The sequence below is a fragment of the Mastigoproctus giganteus genome, chromosome 2 (genome assembly GCF_048544385.1).
Source record: "Mastigoproctus giganteus isolate SK-2022 chromosome 2, ASM4854438v1, whole genome shotgun sequence".
NCBI lineage: Eukaryota > Metazoa > Arthropoda > Arachnida > Uropygi > Thelyphonidae > Mastigoproctus > Mastigoproctus giganteus.
Window position 1 is genome coordinate 213,458,436 of NC_143576.1, and position 21,812 is coordinate 213,480,247.

At 35.5% G+C, this 21,812-nt stretch overlaps 1 protein-coding gene and 1 non-coding gene across 2 annotated transcripts; both read left to right on the top strand.

The window, feature by feature from the left end:
* Positions 1–824: 824 nt before the first annotated feature.
* Positions 825–20,600, top strand: LOC150090049 (peptidoglycan recognition protein 3-like). Its single transcript, XM_090390159.1, has 10 exons — positions 825–958; positions 2,836–2,919; positions 3,010–3,192; positions 3,411–3,616; positions 5,083–5,237; positions 6,600–6,658; positions 16,469–16,585; positions 17,359–17,544; positions 17,696–17,901; positions 20,412–20,600. Exons 2-10 carry the CDS (start codon positions 2,862–2,864, stop codon positions 20,553–20,555), a joined length of 1,314 nt encoding a protein of 437 aa, XP_090246285.1. The 5' UTR covers positions 825–958; positions 2,836–2,861; the 3' UTR covers positions 20,556–20,600.
* TRNAS-CGA (transfer RNA serine (anticodon CGA)) lies at positions 13,801–13,882 on the top strand. The gene has a single exon. It is a non-coding gene; the product is annotated as a tRNA-Ser (tRNA).
* Positions 20,601–21,812: the final 1,212 nt, after the last annotated feature.

Consider the following 21,812-nt stretch of genomic DNA (forward strand, 5'->3'; position numbering starts at 1 on the left):
GATCACCACCTTACCTCAGTCTTACACCACATGTCCACTTCCTCAAATCTCCTCGATACTCTCTCTCTCTCTCTCTCTCTCTTCAGAGCACAAAAAGCTCTGAACAACAGAGATCAACTGGACATTATATTTTTCGATATTAAATCTGCTTATGATACTGTGTCTATTCCTACTCTTTTATACATCCTAAAAGAATATTTCAAGCCATCAAACCAAACAGTCAGCATCCTAGAGTCTACTACAGCAGAGAGAGTTAATTATAAAAAATGGATCTCACCAGAAAACTATCTATGCAACGAGGGGAGTACCTCAGGGTGGTGTGACGTCGACCACTCTCTTTGCAATTCTACTTGAACCATTCCTTGCAGCACATTTAAATTTCAGTTCCTTGAAAATGATTTTAATTTTTTTTTATTATTTCAAAAAGACCCGAATCTGTCGTGAAGCATATGTTTATGCTTCACGACAGATGGGTCGTGAAGCATAAACATATAAGGGGGGGGGGGGTATCATTTGAAAATAGTGAACTAGATTCGCCAATCTAGTAGGCCCTATATTACACTTTTAAGAAGAGTGTAGGAGAATACCACGCATAATATTTTAATAGAAAAATGGTAGCTTTTGAAAATTCTTGCTCACACTTGACTCTTGGGTGGTGAGGGGAAATTTGAATTGGCAAAGTTCCAAAGTGAACTTATGGTAAGGTCATTTCACGTTCCCGGAACTCTCGATTTTTTTTCACGTTTAATCCTGTCTGCACCCCTTCGATTTCAAAGCATCCGCTTCCTCTTATGCGAAAGTCTTTGATGCTCTTAGTATTGAGAAAGAAAGAAGGCGTGTACAAGATAAGATCAGTTTTTATGGGAAGTTTGTAAAACGTCGTTATCTCCAGTCGTTTGACAACTGAAGAACTTCCAGGTTGTGACTTCCATTCAAGATAGAGCGTCCTTGTTGAAAGGTATGTGTGTTGATTGAGACGTTTTCAAAGTGATGTTTATGCTTCACGACAAGTAGGGTTAATATAAATCTTTGTTTTAATTTTTGTGACCTGATATTGCTCAATAATATAAACAGTGCAGAAAACAGTTTGGACGGATCAGTTTATACATTATTTATTCAAAATACTGTCATCTATCATCTCAAAATATGATGGAGAGTTTATCGTGTATTCGATTTCTTTTCTCGTTGTGCGCTGATAAAGGGTTTATCCTCTGATAGTAACATAACCCTGACTTACCACTTTCTCTATCTAAGAATGCATCCATCTTCATCAACAGACAACATATTGTCAAAATATTAAACATTTGTGAACAAATGTTTAATATTTGTGACGCGCCTGATAGCATATGGGGCATGTTACATGGTAAGGGAGGTTTGGGTTGAATCCAGTCGATGAATAGAGGAAGTTTCTGATAGTGTAACTTCCTCTATTCATCGATTCATGAGGTTAACTTCCTTTCAGCCCTTGGAGACTGAATTAAGTCTTAAACAGAAGCGAAGAATTTCTTTGCAATTTCTCTTTGTTTTCATCTCACAAAGAAACTGTCTTTAGAACACCCTCAGTTACAAATGTGACGCCCAGTGACATCTCTTAGTCATAGCCTCCTTTGAGCTAATTGAAAAGTTTCAAATTCTCTTATTACCAGAATAAGTAACGCTGAATAATTTTGATTTATAATTGACACGCAGTTTGTAAGTTGTATATCTGATGCAGACTTTTTAGCAAAGCCTTCGACAATGTTCGTCCTCTGAATGTAATTGAAAAACCGAATTAATATTAGGATTCAATGAAATTTTATCTGGATCTCAAATCGTATAGGACACTAGTGAATGAATGTAAATCTGAATCTAAGAGAGCCTGATGTCCCACAGGGTTCTTCGCTAGATCCCTTGTTTCTTTTAATGCTTATAAGCATTAAAAGAAACAAGCCTATATATCTAAATTTAATAAGAAAACTTATATAACTATCAGCTGACGAGAAAGTTGAGCTGGCTTTTGTTTGGCAACACCAATTATCAAAGCTAAATTATCACGTGACGTGTTTTTATTCTAGTATAATAAATAGAAACAAAGAAAGAGGAAATATAAGTTTTTCACAGGATCCACTGTACATACATAGACAAAGACCTAAAGAAATTCGGTAATATAGAAATGAAATCTTAGAACCCACACGAGGCTGTTCTGGACTGCAATTGGATCTCAGTTCCTTTTCAACAATAAAGCACTTCCCCATAGGGCTCATTTTTTTGGTGGAAAGTGAAGGTAGACACAGAATGGACAGGATGACTGCCAAATCCGTCGTTACCCTTTACCAGAACCATAGATGAGCTAAAATCTAAAAAAATAATTTATTATTTCAATAAATTTTCAAGAAATTCTTAATCTACCACGTGATTTAACAGTGTAGTATCTATCACTTTATTAACATAATAATGAACAATGACGTAGATCCCCTCTTCCAAGTAAATGAGATTATTTTTATATATCAGTACGTTCAACTAATTAACATTCAGTCAAAGGCCCGGACCCTGACTGGGCCAAGCAACATCAGTGAGCATTTTTGTCTACTTCATTTGATTGATACAAAAATGGATTTTGTTATTACAATTTTGACAAAATCAGCATATTGTCTTCGTCATTGCTTTCAATAAGCAGAGAAAGAGTAGATATTCTCTATTTTAAAAACACTTTAATCTTGAAAATTCAAGAACTTTTTCCTTTGTCTTTTAAATATACTTTCACTTTGTGCTCTTTACTTGTATTGGAAACATCTCAAAATAGCTCCTTGGTTTTCCTTGGTGCGCCCTTTAACTTTTCGATCATTTCCATTCCAGCAATCAGAGATCTCATAAAGCTCATCATGTGGAGTTTGATAGCTCTACCATTAGTTTCTTTCCTGCTTCTCTTGGTTACGGTGGGTAAGTAAATATCCCTTGGGCGAATCCAAAACAAATTTGCATTGATTCAAATCGGTTAATGCACCCATAAACTGTCTGTATCTCTTCCAGAATCCGATCTTGACATCGTAACCAGAGAAATGTGGGGAGCAAGACCCACTAAAGTTACTGCCTTAATGAAGATGCCAGTAAATCACGTGGTCATTCATCATACCGCTGGAAGAATGTGCAGTGACGTGGACACATGTATGAATATAACGAAAAGTATTCAAGACATGCATGTGGATCGGAATGGTTGGTGGAAATGACATAATTATAACTCAAAATGACATAATTAGAGATAATTTTAAAGATTTTATTGTTGATTGAATGAAACTATTGAGCATTTATCTTACTGCAAAATGAATTTTAAGCTATGTTTTATTTTAACGATGTAATTACTATGTATAGTATTTTTAGGAATATAAAAATTCGTTAACCTAAATCAATAATAAATTTATGCTTTTTGGTAGGCTGGCCTGACATTGGATACCAGTTTCTGATTGGAGGTGATGGACAAGCTTATGAAGGACGGGGTTGGACCCTCATTGGAGCTCATTCGCCGAGATATAACAGGAAATCTATTGGGATATCCCTGATGGGAAATTTTGAAGAAGAAAAACCACCTAAGAACATGTTGGAAGCTGCACAAAAGCTAATTGAATGTGGCATAGAGAAGGTAACGCATAACAGTCATTTGTCGCATTTAATATAAAACTTAACGGTGTAAACCCCAAGAAATGAAAGAAGATATATAGTAATAGACAAATGGCACAGAACAAAGATGCATTAGAATAACGTATAATTAGAAATATTCCTTAAATCAGTATTTTGTGCCAAAAATCAGAACATGTACTAGACAGAGAAATTGTTATTATTAATAGAAATTTTAATAGTTACGTGGAAGCAGGGGAAAATAACATATGGAAGAATACATGAGGGAATAGCTTTGAAAAGATAAAAAAGAAATACTCGGAATTAGCTGTGGTTTTTGGTTTGGAAATTGCCAATACTTTCTCTCAAAATTAGAATGAACATTTATATTTAGAACTGTAGATCAAGAAGGTCACAAATTGTTTATTTACTGAAGAGGTGAAAGGATTTTTCAGGTTGCAAAAACTGTATGGTTATTTCAAGCGAAAGTCCAACCACAAAAGTACAGGGTATTTATTACTGATGGATGGTTTTTTGGGTTTTCTCAATTGCAAGAGAGTTTGAGGTGAGGATAAAGTGATGTCCAAGATTTCCACTTAGAAAAAGTACTGTGGATAGAATTATTAAGATATACAGATTTTTAAATCTGTATATAACAAGAATTTAATTCCTACGCGGAAGGCTACAGATGTTATCATTAACGTAAACATTGGTGCAAAATGTTTAATATTAAAAATGCATTTTGCGCACAATCGAACTATGTGATTTTATAGTTCGATTGTGCCTCTTGTTAGAACAACAGAATTTCCCTTATGGTGTTTATGAGAAAGTCTGAACAAATAAAGAATGAATGGAACTTTATTCTTGTTCCTTTCCAAGTTTCCTTGACACATTTTTCTATTATTATCCAATTTTCTAGAAACTTGAATACTAAATGGGAAATTGTGTTGGATAATGACATTGTACTCTTGAGCCAATTAATCTTCTGGAATAGCCGTTATTTTAAGAGAAATCCCTGCATTTATTTCATTGTTTATAAGTGCTTATCAACCGCCAATAGAAAATAAACAGTCGGATTTAAATAAAGAAAGAAATTGGATTTTAAATACAAAAAGAAAAAAAGCAATATTCGTAAGTTAGCATTAGCACATAACATCATCATTCCATACATTGTTAATGATTATTTTAGCAATTTGCTTACATATTTTGCAATGTTTATAGATATTTGCACTTAAGGTACAAATGGCCCATGATTAAATATATTCAATATAAAAGGCGTCATGTGTGGTGTGCTGCCATCTGTTGGTTATAATGAGAGTTACGTTATATTAATAAGCATTTATTTCCATTTTATGATTGGTAAATCCAAATCGAATAATGGTACAGGTGTTTCTTTTTAGCAATTTTTTAACTTTAAGAATTATACTGTATTGCCTTGTTCAACATAATATAATAATAATAACAATATTTTATATTTTTTTCTCCCAATAGGGATATATATCGAAATCGTACGAACTGCATGGGCACCGAGATACAATTTGTACCCTTTGTCCTGGTCAGCATCTCTATGACATAATAAGGACATGGCCTCGTTTCAAAGGTGGACCTCTCCCCGATTATTATTGCCCTGAAGCATTGACCACGAAGTAAATTATTTCTGATAATCTGCATTACAGTTATTTATTCATCTCATACGATGCTTGAGATGCGTTGTTTGAAGAATACAATTTTCACTTTAGGCAGACATTGAATCCCACAAACATGACTACCCCTTCTTCCCTTGTCTGCTCTTCTTACTGATAACTCGCAGAGTTCACTCAGCTGGTTAAAGCATAACAAGACATTAAAATGAATGTAATCCTAAAGCAATTTTTTCCTTTTTTTATATCTTCCGCTCCACTTTTCTTTTGGTCTCAAATTTTTAATAAATATAAATAAACACTAGAAAGACTGATAAAGTATAAAATAAATGGCTATATTTTTTTCTGTTTTTACTTTACCAGCTTGGGATAGTAAATGGGGTTTCGTAATCGCAATGAAACAGCACAAAACACACAACTCTGCAAATTTTCATAACGTTAGCAATAATTACTTAAAAGATACGTATACCTTCTCGAAAATAATGCTTGACACAACTGTATGATAGGCTGAAGAGAAGAAACATTACAACAAACAATGTGCCAGTCTATAAATAAGGTATATTTTATTTATTACCACATATTACTACATGTTACAAAGTGTACAGCGTCATTAGACTTCGGGAGAATTCCCTTGGACAGGAGAGATGCTCTATCTCTAGTCCATAAAAGTAGTACTAAGGAGAAGTTGGGTAACTATAGGCCAGTGAGTTTGACTTTTGTGGTAGAGAAGACCGTGGATTCTATGGCTGGTTAAACGGCGCCATTCAGGATCATCTCGGACCATTCAGGATCATAGGATAAGCCATAGGCTTCCTTGCACCTTGTGGCCATTGCTAATACTAATCTCAACAAGAATAGTATCTTCAACAAGCCTAGCATGGAGTTGTTAAGGGAAGGCTGTGCCTTACCAATTTGGTAAATTGCAGCAGTATAATGTAGTCATTAAACTGTTAAGTACGTAACAATTTTGGCATTATGCATTTAGGCATTAGTAAATCTTTTGATAAGATCCCCCACGGGAGACTGCTAAACTAAAACAAAGTGAGATTATTCGATCCAGGCCGAAAGAGAAGAGACAGAGTGTTGTTATAAATGGTCAGTCTTCAGGGTGGACCAGCGTAATAAATGAGGTCCCTCAAGGATCAAGGTTGGATCCCCTCTTATTTCTGTTTTTCATAAATGATATTGACAAGGAGTATCCAAGGTGTATTTAAAGTTTGCTAATTATTTCAGAGCGTGAAGGTTGGTTGACAGTTCGAGCCAGGCCACATTACTTCTAAAAGGCTTGGATCAGTTGCATATATGTTCTAAAAATGGCAACTAAAAGTTTAATGCTTCTAAATATAAGATTGTGCATTTTGGGAACAGAAATCCTGGAGCAGTGAAGCCTCTGAATGAAGAGTGCATACTAACATCTTTTGATGTAAGTAGGTACTCTTCATTCAGAGGCTTCACTGCATTTTATCAAACATATTAAAATTTCCCTTAGCTAAATTTATTTTTTTTGTTGTTTTTAAAGAAACTCGAAAGCGTTTCTATAAATTTGGTATTGAAGTTTATTTACACAATACTTATTCCAGCACGAACTTATTCGCAATACAAATTTGATGGAAGTTGTTAATGAATTTTCTAACAGAAAAAACCGAAGAAAGAATTTATCTTGGAAATCTCTGTTTAAAAATTGGTTTTCGAAATTTTATTGTTGGAATAAAATCGTTTAATTATTTTTTTCGAGTCCTTGTTATTTTTTTTTTTTTTTATTTATTTTTTTTTTTTGCAGGACCTAGGCACAGCGCCTAAAGTGCCTAATGGAAAAGAAACAGTTAAAATGGTTCAAGAAGAAGAACACTTAGGAGTTATGTTTCAATCTGACATCGAATTTACCTTGTAGCGTAAAAACGTAACTAAGAAAGAACATGGTATCCAATCTATGATTGATAGGGCTTTTACTAAAAGGAAGGACATCTACAAGGTTTGAAGTTAAACCCCATTTGGAACATTGTATTCAAGTCTGGAGATTGCACATAAAAATACATAAAATTTTACATGGAGAGAGTTCATAGAAAGGCGGCCATATTGGTGCAAATCGATGCTTATATGAAGAACGGTTTAGAGGAATGGACTGCAAAGTATGTCAAAATTGGAGATCTGATTGAGATTTATAGGGCGCTGAAGGGATTGAATAAATTGAATGAGTAAGATCTGTACTCCCTCGTGGGACACAAATATGAAATCTGAGGGAATAACGGAAGACTAGTTCACCTATGGGCAGCGGATTATCGAACACTGGAATGAGTTGCTTCCCAGCGTGTTAGAGGCAGTGAGTCTGGCTGAATTCAAAGTACAATTGAATGGCTACTTGTGCAAAATGGAATGGCATGAATACTCCATTTTCAAAATGATTACCGTACTTTTAGTTGTCCTGCTGTTCAACAAAGAAGTGTCATAAGATTGTTGTTGTTGTTTGAAGGAGATAGTCGTCCGTGACAGCTTAGTCGGCAAGAAACACCGTTGAACAGCATATTACTTGCTATGGACTATTCTAATGCTTCCGACCCTGATGGGCAAAGCAAGTTTGGATTTCCTGTAGATTTTTAAATATTAAATATTACATTTTACAAGCTCGAAAATATTCAAAAAAGAGACCTTCACAATGTTCATAATAAACGTCCACTAATATAAGAAATGATACGGAATAAAACAATTTTTAAATAATGACAGCAAATTATGAATGAAAAGCAACTTCCTCTGTTTCTTTGCACACATAGGACAGGCACAGGAAGGGAAATCCCAACAACACGGAAATCCCAAGGAGTTGTCTGAACTGGATCTCTTTCAGAAGAAATAAAAGAGGAATTAGAAACAGAGGCAATTCTGCTTAAATATAAAATATTACCAAGTGTTAATTTAAATTTCATAAATTAAACCATATACAGTACAAATTTTTTAAACCTCGTTTTACAAACTATATACAATCAAAAAAAAAAAAAAAAAAAGAAAAAAAGGAGACATTTTTACATTTTTGTCAACCATGTCATAAGTCCCATTCTCACTCACCATTTCAAAAAAAATTCTCTGTTCATTTTTAATTCGTAATCTGAAAAAATGCCAAATAATTCATTCAATCAGCATTGATGTGCTTGATGCATTTATCAATAAAATTATTGAAATAATTAGTGAAGTAATTAAAATGTCATTTTTCATTATGTAATTAAAGAAAAATGCCCAACTGCAACCAATAAGTCATCTTTTACAGTATATTTCGATATCCCACCATTTTAAGAAGTCTGGGCTCGATTCAGCCGATGACCGGTAGAATTTCTAAAGGTCTCTTTAATCGGGGCTGTAATTAGCCAATCTTGGGCAGACAGAGCGAGATTTCTCCGTCTTATTCCTAGTGCTTTACTCGCAACATGAAAATCGACCCTTGAACACATTTATACAAACATTAATTATACAATGGCACAATATGCACCTAAAAACCAACAATCGGTGAATGACTATGTATAATTTTTATCTGAAATTTTAATCCTTTAAAAAATAACAAAAGGATTAAAGCATTTCGATAAAGACATGCTCTGGTGGCTCTGTGCTGTTCAACATACTGTAGAAAGCCAAAAACCCTGTGATCAGCATGATAACTGCTGCCAATAGGTTTGACGCTCACGGATCTTACAAGAACCTTTGATTCTGTTTAGCCATCTTAAAAGAACCTTTGGTTCTGTTCGGCCACCTTACAAGAACCTTTGATTCTGTTTAGCCATCTTATAAGAATCTTTGATTCTGTCTAGCCATCTTACAAAAACCTTTGATTCTGTTTAGCCATCTTACAAAAACCTTTGATTCTGTTTAGCCATCTTACAAAAACCTTTGATTCTCTTTAGCCATCTTACAAAAACCTTTGATTCTGTTTTGCCATCGGGTTTACACAGTGGTTATGTTTTCGAAGACGAAAACGGTTGATGCAAGTTTGTCATTTCGATTCTGAGCAAGCTGTCGGCACAAAACAGTTAATTAAATCTTACAAAAATGTCTTCTGGATTGTTTCCAAGAATTTTACAATGGCTGGCAAAAAGGCTTCGTTGCTCAAGAACGCCCTTCCGAAGGGCGAATTGTGCAAAAGTGCAACGTTCACTCATTTTCATCCAAACATCTTTCTCTTTAGAATATCATTATTCATAAGCGTCATAATATGTATGCAAGACAAATAATATGCCTTATAAATGTTATTTGGTTTTCGTCAAGTCATTATATAATCATTCATGTATTGCCACACTACTGCTATGTAAAATGTTTGTTTACTTCTGACAAATATGCAGTTTTAGTCTTGTATATACGGGTATTAGTATAAGGGGCATCAAATGTCCTGTTAGCTTCGTTACCATTGTAAGTATGTTCTATATTTTCTGTTATATTCGTTTTGGCTTAATTATAATAATATTAATCGTGTAATAATGCGTTTTTGGGGAATTATTACTTTAGGTGTATTACTAAACACGATCGGATAAGATGAACTCGAAGAGGTGGTACACAGTGCGTCTCTTAAAATAATGTGTAATGTTGTTTACAGAATGATTTACAGATCTTCGCAGAATGATGACGCATTAATCTGTGTCGAAAAATGAAGGTACTCGCATTGAAATTAATACATAATGTGATCCGAAAACAACAACAAAAAACCCCTCTACATTATAAACAGTACAAATTTTATAAATCTCATTTTACAAACCATGTACAATCAAAAAAACAGAAGACATTATTAACAACCCATAAGTTCTTTCAATAGAAGTTTTCACATTTGTTTTATTTCCCTTGCATTCGATACATACCGCACTATATAACTGAGATTAATGGCTTTAGGTATTGTACGTTGTTTTTAATAAAAAATAAAACTTAGAAGAAATATAAATTAAATACACTGAGTGATCATTGAATTATGATCACCTACCTAATATCGCGTTGGGTCACCATTCCCAAGGATAACAGCAATTATTCACCTAGCCACTGACTCCACTAGACTGGGCAACTAAACAATTGCGGCACCATTTTTCTTCAGTTGATCTTCTCAAATTTGAATTCATTCGTCCACAGTACGTTTTAATACTCTTCAGTTGTCCAATGCTGATGGCCCTTAATCCAAGCCGACTGGTTCTTTCGATTTTCTGATTTTAATATAGGCTGTTGGACTGCTATACGACCATGAAGTCCTTAAGACGAAATTTTACAGTGGATGTTGTAAACATGAGAGTTTCGCCTTTCCTGTTGAACTCAGCTCGGATTTCAGGGCACTAAGTCGTCGATTGCATTTAGAAATCAGTGTTATGGTATTGTCTTGTCGTTGTTACGCGCGGTCGTCCCTTAAACTGCCAATATTCTTGAATCGTGGAATGGTAGCTTGTACTCCTTTAAATGAAAAACCTAGTTTTTTCCCAATACTTCTCATGGAATAACTTTCTTTATACAGAGCTATAATAGCACTTCTTTTTTCAACGCTCAGTTCTTTATTTCTTACCATATTTATCACGAAGCACAAAAACATCTACACCAAACACTCTGAATGAAGAGTGTTCGATTTTATAAGTTACAGCTCTTACTCCTAAATTTATATTACTGAAAAACGCTCTAGAATTATCTACAATATTCTATAATATTGAAACAACACTACCGCTTTCTAGAATATTCTAGGATCATTTACGATGTTCTTCTTCCACATTCAGGAATCTTCTGAAATGTTCTACCACATTAAAGAGTTATCTACAACTTTCTGGAATAGAGTCGAATAATTTAGAAATTTCGTAAATATTTCTTAAGTATTATTTCAGCTTTTTTGATTTTTATGCATAACAGAAAATATATTAATAAAAATTGGTAAACAAGTTGGTCCTATTTTAATAAAATCTTTGAAAATTAAGAAAAATGAAACATGATTCCAAACTTTTAGGCCGAAGTGTTCCTGCGAAAAAAGTAGGAGGAATTCGACCACGTCAAGATTACATTCTCCCTTTAGCTGCTACAGCAGCTAAAGGGAGAATGTAGTGTTTTGATAATCCCTCAACCCAGCATGGTCTATTTGAGCAGCTATAACCCAATAAATTGTACACACGATAGAGGAAAAAAGGATGATGGGGATTAGATTTGTTCATCTTTATTTGAATTTGTCAAGTATTCAGTTATTAGTAATAAAACATCAAATGCACTTCCTTGACCAATGACTGAGTGACACTCAGCCATTCAAGGAATTATATTTATGATCGAGAAATGGCCACTCCATATCCTACCAGCTATCTTGTCGCTTCCTTACTGCCTGTTTATATAAATATAAAATCCTCTATTGCCAAACAAATATACAAAAAAAAAATAATAATAATAATAATAATACACAAACAGAATAACATTAGGCTGGTTTACAAGACATCTAGTTATTATTCCCTGCATCAGCAATCACCAACAACGCGATGTTCCTCTGATAATCAGGATTCAAGTCGCATAAGTGAGAATCAGTTGTAAAAGTTTAATTAGCTCGGAAATAGCATTTGCGAAGTATTAGTTGCATTTCTTCAGTCTATGAAGTGGTGACCAAAGTATAACTTCGCATTTAGCAGGTTTTAGTTTTTGTTTATTTGTTTCTGGTGCGTTGAGCAAACAGTTGTCTAATGTCTCCATAATATCTTAAAAGCATGTTAATAAGTCTAATTGATTATTTGTACGTGTGGGAGAAATTGACTTTGAAATCACCCAAAATAAATGCTCACGTGTCATACTCCTGATGCAACATCTGATCAGTTATTAAAGCTACTGGACTCTATACTTATGTTGCAGTTAAGATCATGGAGAGGATGGTTGAAGCTAAGAGAGAGCTGAAGTTACGTGTGATTTCTATTTCTGTTTAACGGGTATATTTGGATTTTCTTCAAAGTCGAAACATCACCTGAAGACAGACTTTGAAAGAAGAAGAATAATCCAGCGATGACTCGGACAGCGAGCATCTCAGTTTATGGATCTGGACTTTGAGCCATCTACATCAATTATACCTCACTTGATTTTACATCAGAATTAATTCATCTTGTTAGAGACCCAAATTTATCAAAAACCAGGCCAAGCTCGCGGGTTCCAGATTGCAAACCTTCTAATGGTACCAAGGTAACTTTATTTCCTAAACGTACGAAAAGTTTGACCTTAATTTTCTATATGGGTAGTGAGTCACTATTTTGAAAAGAAACTCATGGGCTACGAAGTGGCAATTGAAGTTTAACCTTGACAAATGCAAAGTACTGCATATGGGTAGAAGTAACATTAGAGAAAAAAGTACCAACTGTGTGGTACTACACTTAAGGTGGTAGAAAATGAAAAAGACCTGGGAGTAATTGTGCAGTCAGATATGAAGTTTTCTGAGCAATGCAGACAGGCTGCCAGGGCAGGTCATGGGGTTTTGTCAATGATATATAGGAATTTTGCTAGCAGGGAGAAGGAGGTGATTATCCCTCTGTATAAGGCAATGTCAGGCCACGCCTTGAGTACTGCGTACAGGTCTGGAGGCCTCATTTTAGGAAGGATGTAGATTTACTTGAGCGTGTACAGAGAAGGGCAACAAGATTGGTGAGGGGAATGAAGGGATCCTCTTACGAAGAGAGGCTTAAGTTCTGAAAATTGCAGTGGCTGGAGACTAGGCACCTGCGCGGTGATCTGATTGAGGTGTATAAGGCCTTGAATGGGTTGAGCACGCTGAATTCTGATGGGATCCCTTCCACTTGTTCAGATTACGAACCTAAGGGGGCATAAATTCAAATTAAGAAAGGACAGATGTAGAATAGATGTGCGGAAATTTGCCTTTAGCCAGCAGGTGGTTAATTGCTGGAACAAACTTCCATCTGTCGTTGTGGAAGTTGATAGGTTAAATAAATTTAAGGAGGAACTGGACAGGCATTTGGAGGGAATGGTGTGATTTTTTTTTTGGCTGATGCTGTATAAGCTCATACACTTGCTTTCTTGGATCACATGCCACTACTACTACTACTTTGGACTAGAACATGAACCAGATCGATGTGTTCAGATTAATCAACGCTAAACTGGCGGTGCTTCTACATAATGGAAGCATTTACATATCTATCCAATACAGAGATACTTTTAAAAGCAGTGACTATGATTAATAATTGTGGAATATTTCTTAGAAAAAGAGATTCTTTTCTTATTTTGTTATTCAGTGTAATTGAAACACTACCCAGAACTACACTACCTAAGCCAGGAATACTCTATGAAGACGAATTGCAATGGGTGTCTCCGCATAACATTTGCTCAGAAACGTCCAACAGTGCAGCTTGACAAAAAATAAAATTAAATAAATAAATAAAATACCTGCACTGATGATGTCCCAATAAGGGAGGATGCGACTGTCCTGGGGGGGGCGTGTCATCACAAATAAGAAACATTACGCTTCTTTTTGGAGAAATAAGTACGTAATGTTATTATTTATTGGTTGTGCAGCACTGAGACAAACCGTTGCCATAGCGCTTGAGAGGTTAATGACACTGTAAGCCTTTTGTATTTCACTGATAAACAACCTGAGACAAGAGCAGTTGTGGCCGAGTGGTTAAGGCGATGGACTCGAAATCCATTGGGGTTTCCCCGCGCAGGTTCGAATCCTGCCAACTGCGAGTTGCATAAGCAATATTTTTAACAACAGGGGTTATTGTCTTGAATGTGTTAGATGAAGGGATTGATACGTTTTCCTCACAATCATTATTTCTTTTTTTTTTTTTTTATTTTGCGATAAAGATCTCGCTTTCAACTTCGCCCAGTCTATTTTTAAAAAAATTGTACTCAAAATGCTGCTTTAATATCTAACTATTCCTTTAAACTTCTTTGTGACTATTCTGGTGTATAAATAAATATATTTTATTTTCCATACTTGAAAAATAAAATATTTACTTTATTTTCCAACTGACTTCTTATGTTTAACGGTTAATTGTCGCGCCACATGCTCATTGATAAATAACGTGAACTGAGATATCACCTTTTTTGTGACCATTGCTTAAGTTTTGGACACTAATATAATTACTTATGACTTATGATAAGTAACTACCTCTACAGCACGAGATAGTGAGGTTCACACAAGACTGGTTGATGGACTAGGTCAGAGCTCGGAAGAAATGGAGAACCAGATTAGGCTGTGGTCAAAATGGTGTACGTTACAATGACCCTACCATTCAATTTCACAGTATGTCCTTCGTTATAGCGGATTCGCCATTTATTTGAACATCGTGCGTATAAGTCTAGGTTCGAATCTCGTCAGAAAAAGGAAAGATCAATAAAATCCTCTCAATCGAGGTTATATTCAGCTGATCCGAGGAGGAGGGAGCTGGGCTTCTCCTTGTGGGTTTTTCATCCCTCACAGTACATAATTAGGCTTGTGAACACACTCTTGTACAGACATAATATTCCTCCTGAATCATAGGTATCGATTCAGGAGGAATGAAGAATGAAGAAGAGAAATAAAATATGAAAAACTCAGCTAATGAAGAAATCCTTACACCGTAGGCGAATTAGACCCTTGAACTTAATAAAAAGACTAATTACTGGATTTTCCATCGTCAGAGCTATTGTCCCTTCATATCCAGTGAATGTTTTAAGTAGTGGATATCAGTCAATGATCTCTATCCCGTATAAGGAAAGTTCAATTATATAATACTCGACTTCATTACCGGAAGTACTGAACAGTATTTCGTAATAAAATTCACATAATATCGCTGTAGTCCATGAGTTTTTAATATTAAGCTTTCCTTCCCCAGCTCTTAAACAGGTCTGGTTGAGAACTGCAGACACTGGGGATTTCCCAATAGCGTGATATCAGCGAAGGCACTCTCGACACTCGAAGTACTTTCAGAAATCTCTCGTGCGAATACTTAGCCGAGCATCCCTAGACAAACGCTGTCCTTTACAGTGAACTGTCTCTTGCTTTGTGTGATCGGTTTGGGAGTTGCAAGATTGTTCCAGGTAACGCTATGTTTACAGCCTTCTTCAGGTACGTCGAGCGCGCTGCTGTAATTCCCAAGTTATTTCACAACTCTGGTGTTTACAATAACACTCGAACCACTACATATCAGCACCTCTAACTGCGACCTCTAGTGTTGACAGTTTCCACTACCAGAACCTCATTAGAGAAGTCTTTAAATCTCTGCTGGTCCTCATCATATTTGTTTCCGTTGTTTCATCTCTGAGGTAAGTGTTAAATATGTGGATAGCAGCACAAAAGATGGACGTGTTACTTCTTTATTTTTAATTAACATAATGTATAATAATAAAACTAATATATTAATAATTTTAAATTAACCTTTTTCCCCCTAAGTAATCAAGCCAACTAAATTTATTGTTTTTTAAGTCAAGAAAGTTAAACGAATAACTATTACTTATTAAATCAATTGTTAAATTATATGCGCGTTTTGTTTGAGATTTCTGAAAATGGATGATTTTGAAAAAAAAAGCAATTGATCTTCAAAATGGAGCCAACTTTGAGCTTCATGTTGATGCGGATGAACATTATAACGAGGAAAAAAATGCGAATAATTATTTTGATCGATAACAGTTACTGAAAATCGATTTTTGAATGTTTAAATGATGATGATGATGAAGATGATGATCCAGCGTCTCCATTTGAATCCTTTGCACAAGTTATGAAAAGAGAAATTAAACCAGATACTGGAACAACACTCCTGACAAATCCACTATAGTTTAAGTTGAATATGATTTAATTTGATCACATCCATTATAGTTTAAGTTGAATATGGTGATATCATTTTTGATTCCAGTCGATTGAGGACTCGACATTTTAGAATCCTGTTAGGTGACCAAAGAGCAGTTCCTGGTCTTGATGCATCAGTTATGAAAAACAAAAAGTGTCAGAGTTCCTTATCCGTCCAAAATGTGCTCCGGAATAGGTCTGATGTAGCCAGTGTCGATATGTCAAGGTGCATGAGTTTGAGTTACCGCAGTCCAATCTCACGTGACTGCTAAATGTGGTAATTATTTATTGGTATTGTGTTTTAAATAGATGATATAACCTTTCCTTAAGGTACCTTAAGGTATCATTTATTTTATAGGTCAAGAAATTGATTTCATAATCGATGATGAGAAGATTTTTGGTTGTGTGTGGTGCGTCCGTAGTGTTTGGATTTCTCTGTAACAAAGGTAAGTGGAGTCTCCTTTTTATTTTTTAATTATTTATTTATTTTTTGTTCTTACAGAAGTGATTATGGCACAAAAGCCATATTTCTGGTATCTTGTTGAATGGTGTCAGAGAAATGCATTCTATTGTGTGGCTGTTTATAAATACAACGGCCATTCAAATGAAACAGAAATGAGTAAGCGTCACAAAACATATGATAACTTCTCCAGAAATGGTGTGTTCTACTCGAGTAGCTGTATTTTCTTTTGTGAACAATCAGAACCGTGAAATGATATCCTAGGGACCCTGGAAGCATTGTTGCCTTAGGGAAACCACCCTCTTTTGTGATAACTGTATTATACTCATTTAAGAAACTGTTAAATGATTCTGGGCGGAATATTTCTACGTCGGGACCCTAGTGGATTGTATCCAGTGCACTTCCCCTTTCACGTGGGGGAACAACATGAGTGCCACTACCAAAATAGATTTTTTTTTTCTCGTTCTAAGAGGGGAAGATGATGTCAACATTCTTTTTTTGATTTGGATTATACTTTCACCCTAAGTACAGTCTCAACCCATTTCTTTGCCACTACCATATTTTGGGCCCTCTGAAGAAGCTGCTCCAAGGAGGGTGTCACTTTCACTCAGATGGTAAGATGAAGGAGATCAACATTGGTTTTATCAGCAGGCAGCGAGTTCTACGCCAAGAGTCGTGATCAGATCGGATCAGTGTCTTAATGTTATAGGAGCTTGTTCAAAAAGTCTCTGTTTCATTTGGAACCCTTATGTTATTTTTGTAACTGTAGAGGTCACTCAAATAAACATTTTATCTGGAAACCAAATCACTAATCAATGGGACCCTGGATGGGGGGGATTCTAGCGATTTGGTGTTTTGTTGTTCAGTTAATTTAATATTCTGCATTTGAGATCCTTAAACAGTTGCTTTAACATATCTACTTGATCTTCCAGCTTTTGCTACACTCCATTTTATGCCCAGAATTAAATGGGGTGCTCGAAATCCCATAGATGAGGAAAACATGACTCTACCGGTCCCTCACGTTTTCATCCATCACACTGAAATGGCAGAATGCTTCTCTTTGGCTAACTGTTCGGAAGAAATGAGGACCATCCAAAATTTTCATATGGATGACAGAGGTAAACACGTTTGTTTTTTGTTTTTTGTGTGTGTGTTTATGAGAGAAGGACCGTATAAAAATGTATGGACTCATTACAATTGAGTAATTCAATTGTAATGAGTCCAAATGAGTTAAATGCGTCATTTTATTAATTGGAATATTTTTTTCAGGATGGTTCGATATTGGCTATCAGTTCCTCATTGGAGGTGATGGTAATGTGTATGTGGGGAGAGACTGGAATCATATTGGTGCGCATACTCCCTTTTACAACAACATTTCCGTTGGCATATCCCTAATGGGAAACTACATGGAAAAGCTCCCCGGCCGTGTAATGTTGACTGCAACTCGCCAACTAATTGATGATGGGGTGAACAAGGTGAGTTTGCAATTACATTTTAGACCTTAAATCTTCCCTATGGAGTGGCGCATGCATTGCAAGCAGGTTTTGCACTTTTGAACTGCATAGATTTTTGGGATGTTTAGATCAATTGTTTGTAAATTACTGTTGCCGAAATAAATGTGCCAACCGCAGTCAAACGCTTATTGAAGGTCAGTAACTTTTATAATCTAAAAGTTACTGACCTTCACTGCGGTCCTTTGTGATGATAGTATACACTCTAGAGGGACAGATGAAATATCAAGAGACACAATTTACTAATGGGTCATATCCTTAGTTGTCTCTGCGAAAAGTTTAAATAATCCAATCTAACTCGTTCTCTTGCTAAATGGAGATTTACAGTTATGATCAACTCTAGCTAGTAACACATCTTTGCTAATACTACTTATTAATTTTATTCGTAAAGAAAACGAAATGCAAATTCAAGATAAAATTACAAAAATACAATTATAGTATACAAATTATAAAAAAAATTAAATCGAAAAATATTATAATTTTAAAGATTTTATAAAACCTTAATAATCTTAGAACCTTAATAAAAAAAGGCAAAGTCCTAACATGGGACTTCCGAAAGCATTATTTACGATGAGTTGAGCTTCCATAATGCTTCTGTGATGCGCCAATTGGAAATCAGATATGGTTCAACTGCCACATCTACAAAAAGCTGGTTGAAAACATTAAACTGTTCACTGTTTGTTGAATAAAGAGAAAACTAAAATAATACCTGTGCTAAGAAAAAAAAAATGTTTAAGACGACGGGCTAACTGGTGGTAATAAGGAAGAATTATACCTTGCGGAAGAGACTGCTTCAATGTAGGAGTGTTTTCAAACCTGTTTTTTACTTCTGATGTAGTGTTACGAATCAGCTGAGGCAAGTACTTCCTCTTAAAAGAAGTATTAATTAACTACTGTAGTTCGCCTTCTAAATTATCTGCTTTAAAACATTGTGATGAAGTTTTTTTAACGCTGTACAGATGATGCGAATAAAAGTGGAGAAATTTATGTGTGTAGTTTTCCTTTAAACGCGAGTTAAGCTGGTAATTATACTCAAAAATATGAAGATTTAAAAGATAAATTTAATTTGTTTTCGTATTAATTATCCCAGCACTGAACTCAGCCAATACGAGCACTTTTCTTCCCACCTCCCCTTAGTTGAATTCTGCTGAAATTCTGATAAAGCTAAAACCAAGTCACAAGTTGTTAATACATGAAGCATTAACTATTGGAGGTTTCAGCAGAACTCACCATTTAATGTTCTCATGGATGCCCACATCTTAAAAATAATGTTTTCTTTGCGTTCACACCATTTGAATCAACTGATGCTGCTTATTAAAAGCCCGGACTCTTGATCGCTTCACTCTTTCACATGTTGCCCTCGTGGATAACACAGTTGGTAGGCTCGCTGTCGTCTCCACACTGGGTGGAAAAGACCTGAGTTCGAGTTCCGTCGATGATGGGAAAAAAAGGGATGGGCTTTTATCACAACGTGGCTGAGTTAGTCGGACTCAAGTTAGAGTAGCATGTTTTTTCTCCCGGAAACTCGGGTTTTTCATCCGGCAAACAGAAAATCGACCTCAGAACTCACGAAATTTACAGATAATATACACAGAACAGCATGGCCTTTTTCCCCCATTCTCTTTAAAAACTCAACTACTTTCATATGTTTTAAATAGTATTAATTTTCGCAATAGCGAGTCGTTTCTTCACTAATCTTGTTTTGCACCAGGCTTAACTACAAGTGAGAGTCTTCTATAATTTCAGAGGGAGATTAAATTTTAAGAATAAACGGGTGTAAAGTGATAACCTTATCAGGAACTAATTATGTCTATCTGAATTTTAAAAAACTTATTATAGACGTAATAAAAATAATAAATGAGAATAAATAAATAAAACACGCATCTAGTATAATACTCATTTATACTAGATACGCGTCTGTTGACTCTTATTTATTTTCTATTATTTTTATATTTTTTTATCATTCAAAATCCATCAGCCGTTTTTAAAAATTCAAAGAGCCATAGCTAAGTAACCTTTCAAAATCGGGGCACGTCCTTATACACGAAATCTTTTATTTTGGCTCGTGTAACTATCCGTATAATGTTGTCTGTATAATCGTCATAAAGATTCTTGTACTGTAATATCTGTATATTTATAATCGGTATTGAATTAGGTGTATATTCAGGACCGGATTTAAACTTGCTGTGGCCCTAAGCTATAACATGTATGAGGCCTTCTTCTCTTACTGTTCACTTGTGACAATATTAAAAAAGGATTTTTTAAAGCTAGAACGAGGCCCCTTGTAACACGAGGCTCTAAGATTGTTTAGCTTATATGTAAATCCGACCCTGTGTATACTTAAATATTTCAGTTATGAAATAATTATACATACAAGTTCAAAATGTACTGTAAGCAGTTTTGAGTAATAAACAGATAAAATATATCAGAAGTTAAAATTGAAGCCGAATTTTGTATATCTTTTCTGTTTCTAGGGTTACATTTCCTCAAAGCATCAACTGCATGGACACAGAGACGCCAGGTGCACCGATTGTCCAGGTGATAAACTTTACGAGAAAATTAAGAAGTGGCCAAATTTTGTAGAAGGACCATTGCCCAATTACTATTGCGAGTTGTAATTATCAAACATCCAAATTCATCGGCAATAAACAGATTTTACAGTCCCTATGCTGCATTGTTTTTCTCACATATCCTCATACTTGACCACAGTAGGAATACGATCATTATCTTGTTTTAATTTACCATTTCTATTAACTGAATAACTCGAGGTCTACTACTTCTCTTTTCCGTTCTTTCCTTCTCAAGATCGATCTCCCTTCTCTGTTGTTGAAATATTCCATTCTGTTTCAATGCCTTGGTTGTCCCAATCTCAGATTTGTGGTGTTCCTCCTACGTGTAGTTTACCTACCTAGGGAGGTAAACTACATCTCTCTTTCTCTCTCTTTCTCTTCCCTTCATCGCGTCCCTGATTCAAGAGTGTACCACGTCGAATGTCTAATTATAGCCTTGTACAATTTGTAATTTAACCTCACTTTTCCAGAGTTAACTCTGGGTTAGATATTTTACCAGAAGAAAAATTATTATGCTAAACTGAATCACCACAGGTATTTTAATTCCATTGCGCTGAAGGAATTCTTAAAGGCATCTTCAGTTGGGCCTGTAGTTAGCCGATCTCAGGAGGTTAGAGTAGGCTTTTCAGGTTGCATAAATGCAAATCTTGCAGTGAATATCCGAGTTATTGTTATGGATAAATGGGTGGCTGACTGGGAGAAGACAGAGAGTAGTTATCAATGGGCAATGCTCTTCGATGACTGTGTTATTAGTGGAGGTCCACAGGATTCGGTACGTCGCCCATTGTTGTTTCTGTATTTATTAATGATATTGATGAAGGTATATCAGGCTTAATGCCTAAGTTTTCAAATGATACGCAGGTTGGCAGGGTGGGTAATGATAGTAATCAAAAGGTACTGCAACAAGATTTAGAAAATTAGGCCGATGGGCTGAGAAATGGCAACTGAAGTTTAACATTGACAAATGCAAGTTACTGCATATGGGTAGCAGTAATCCCAGAGTAATATATAAACTATGTGGTACTACACTCAGAGTAGTAAAAAATAAAAAGGACCTGAGGTAATTGTGCAGTCTGATATGAAGTTCTCTGAGCAGTGCAGGCAGACGTCTAGGACAGCTCATGGGGTTTTGCCAATGATATACAGGAATTTTGCCAATAGAGATAAGGAAGTGATTAGCACGTTGTATAAGGTAATGGTTAGGCCTCATCTTGAGTACTATATGCTGGTCTGGAGGCCTAATTATAGGAAGGATGTAGACCTGCTGGAACGGGTGGAGAGAAAGGCAACAAGATTGGTGAAAGA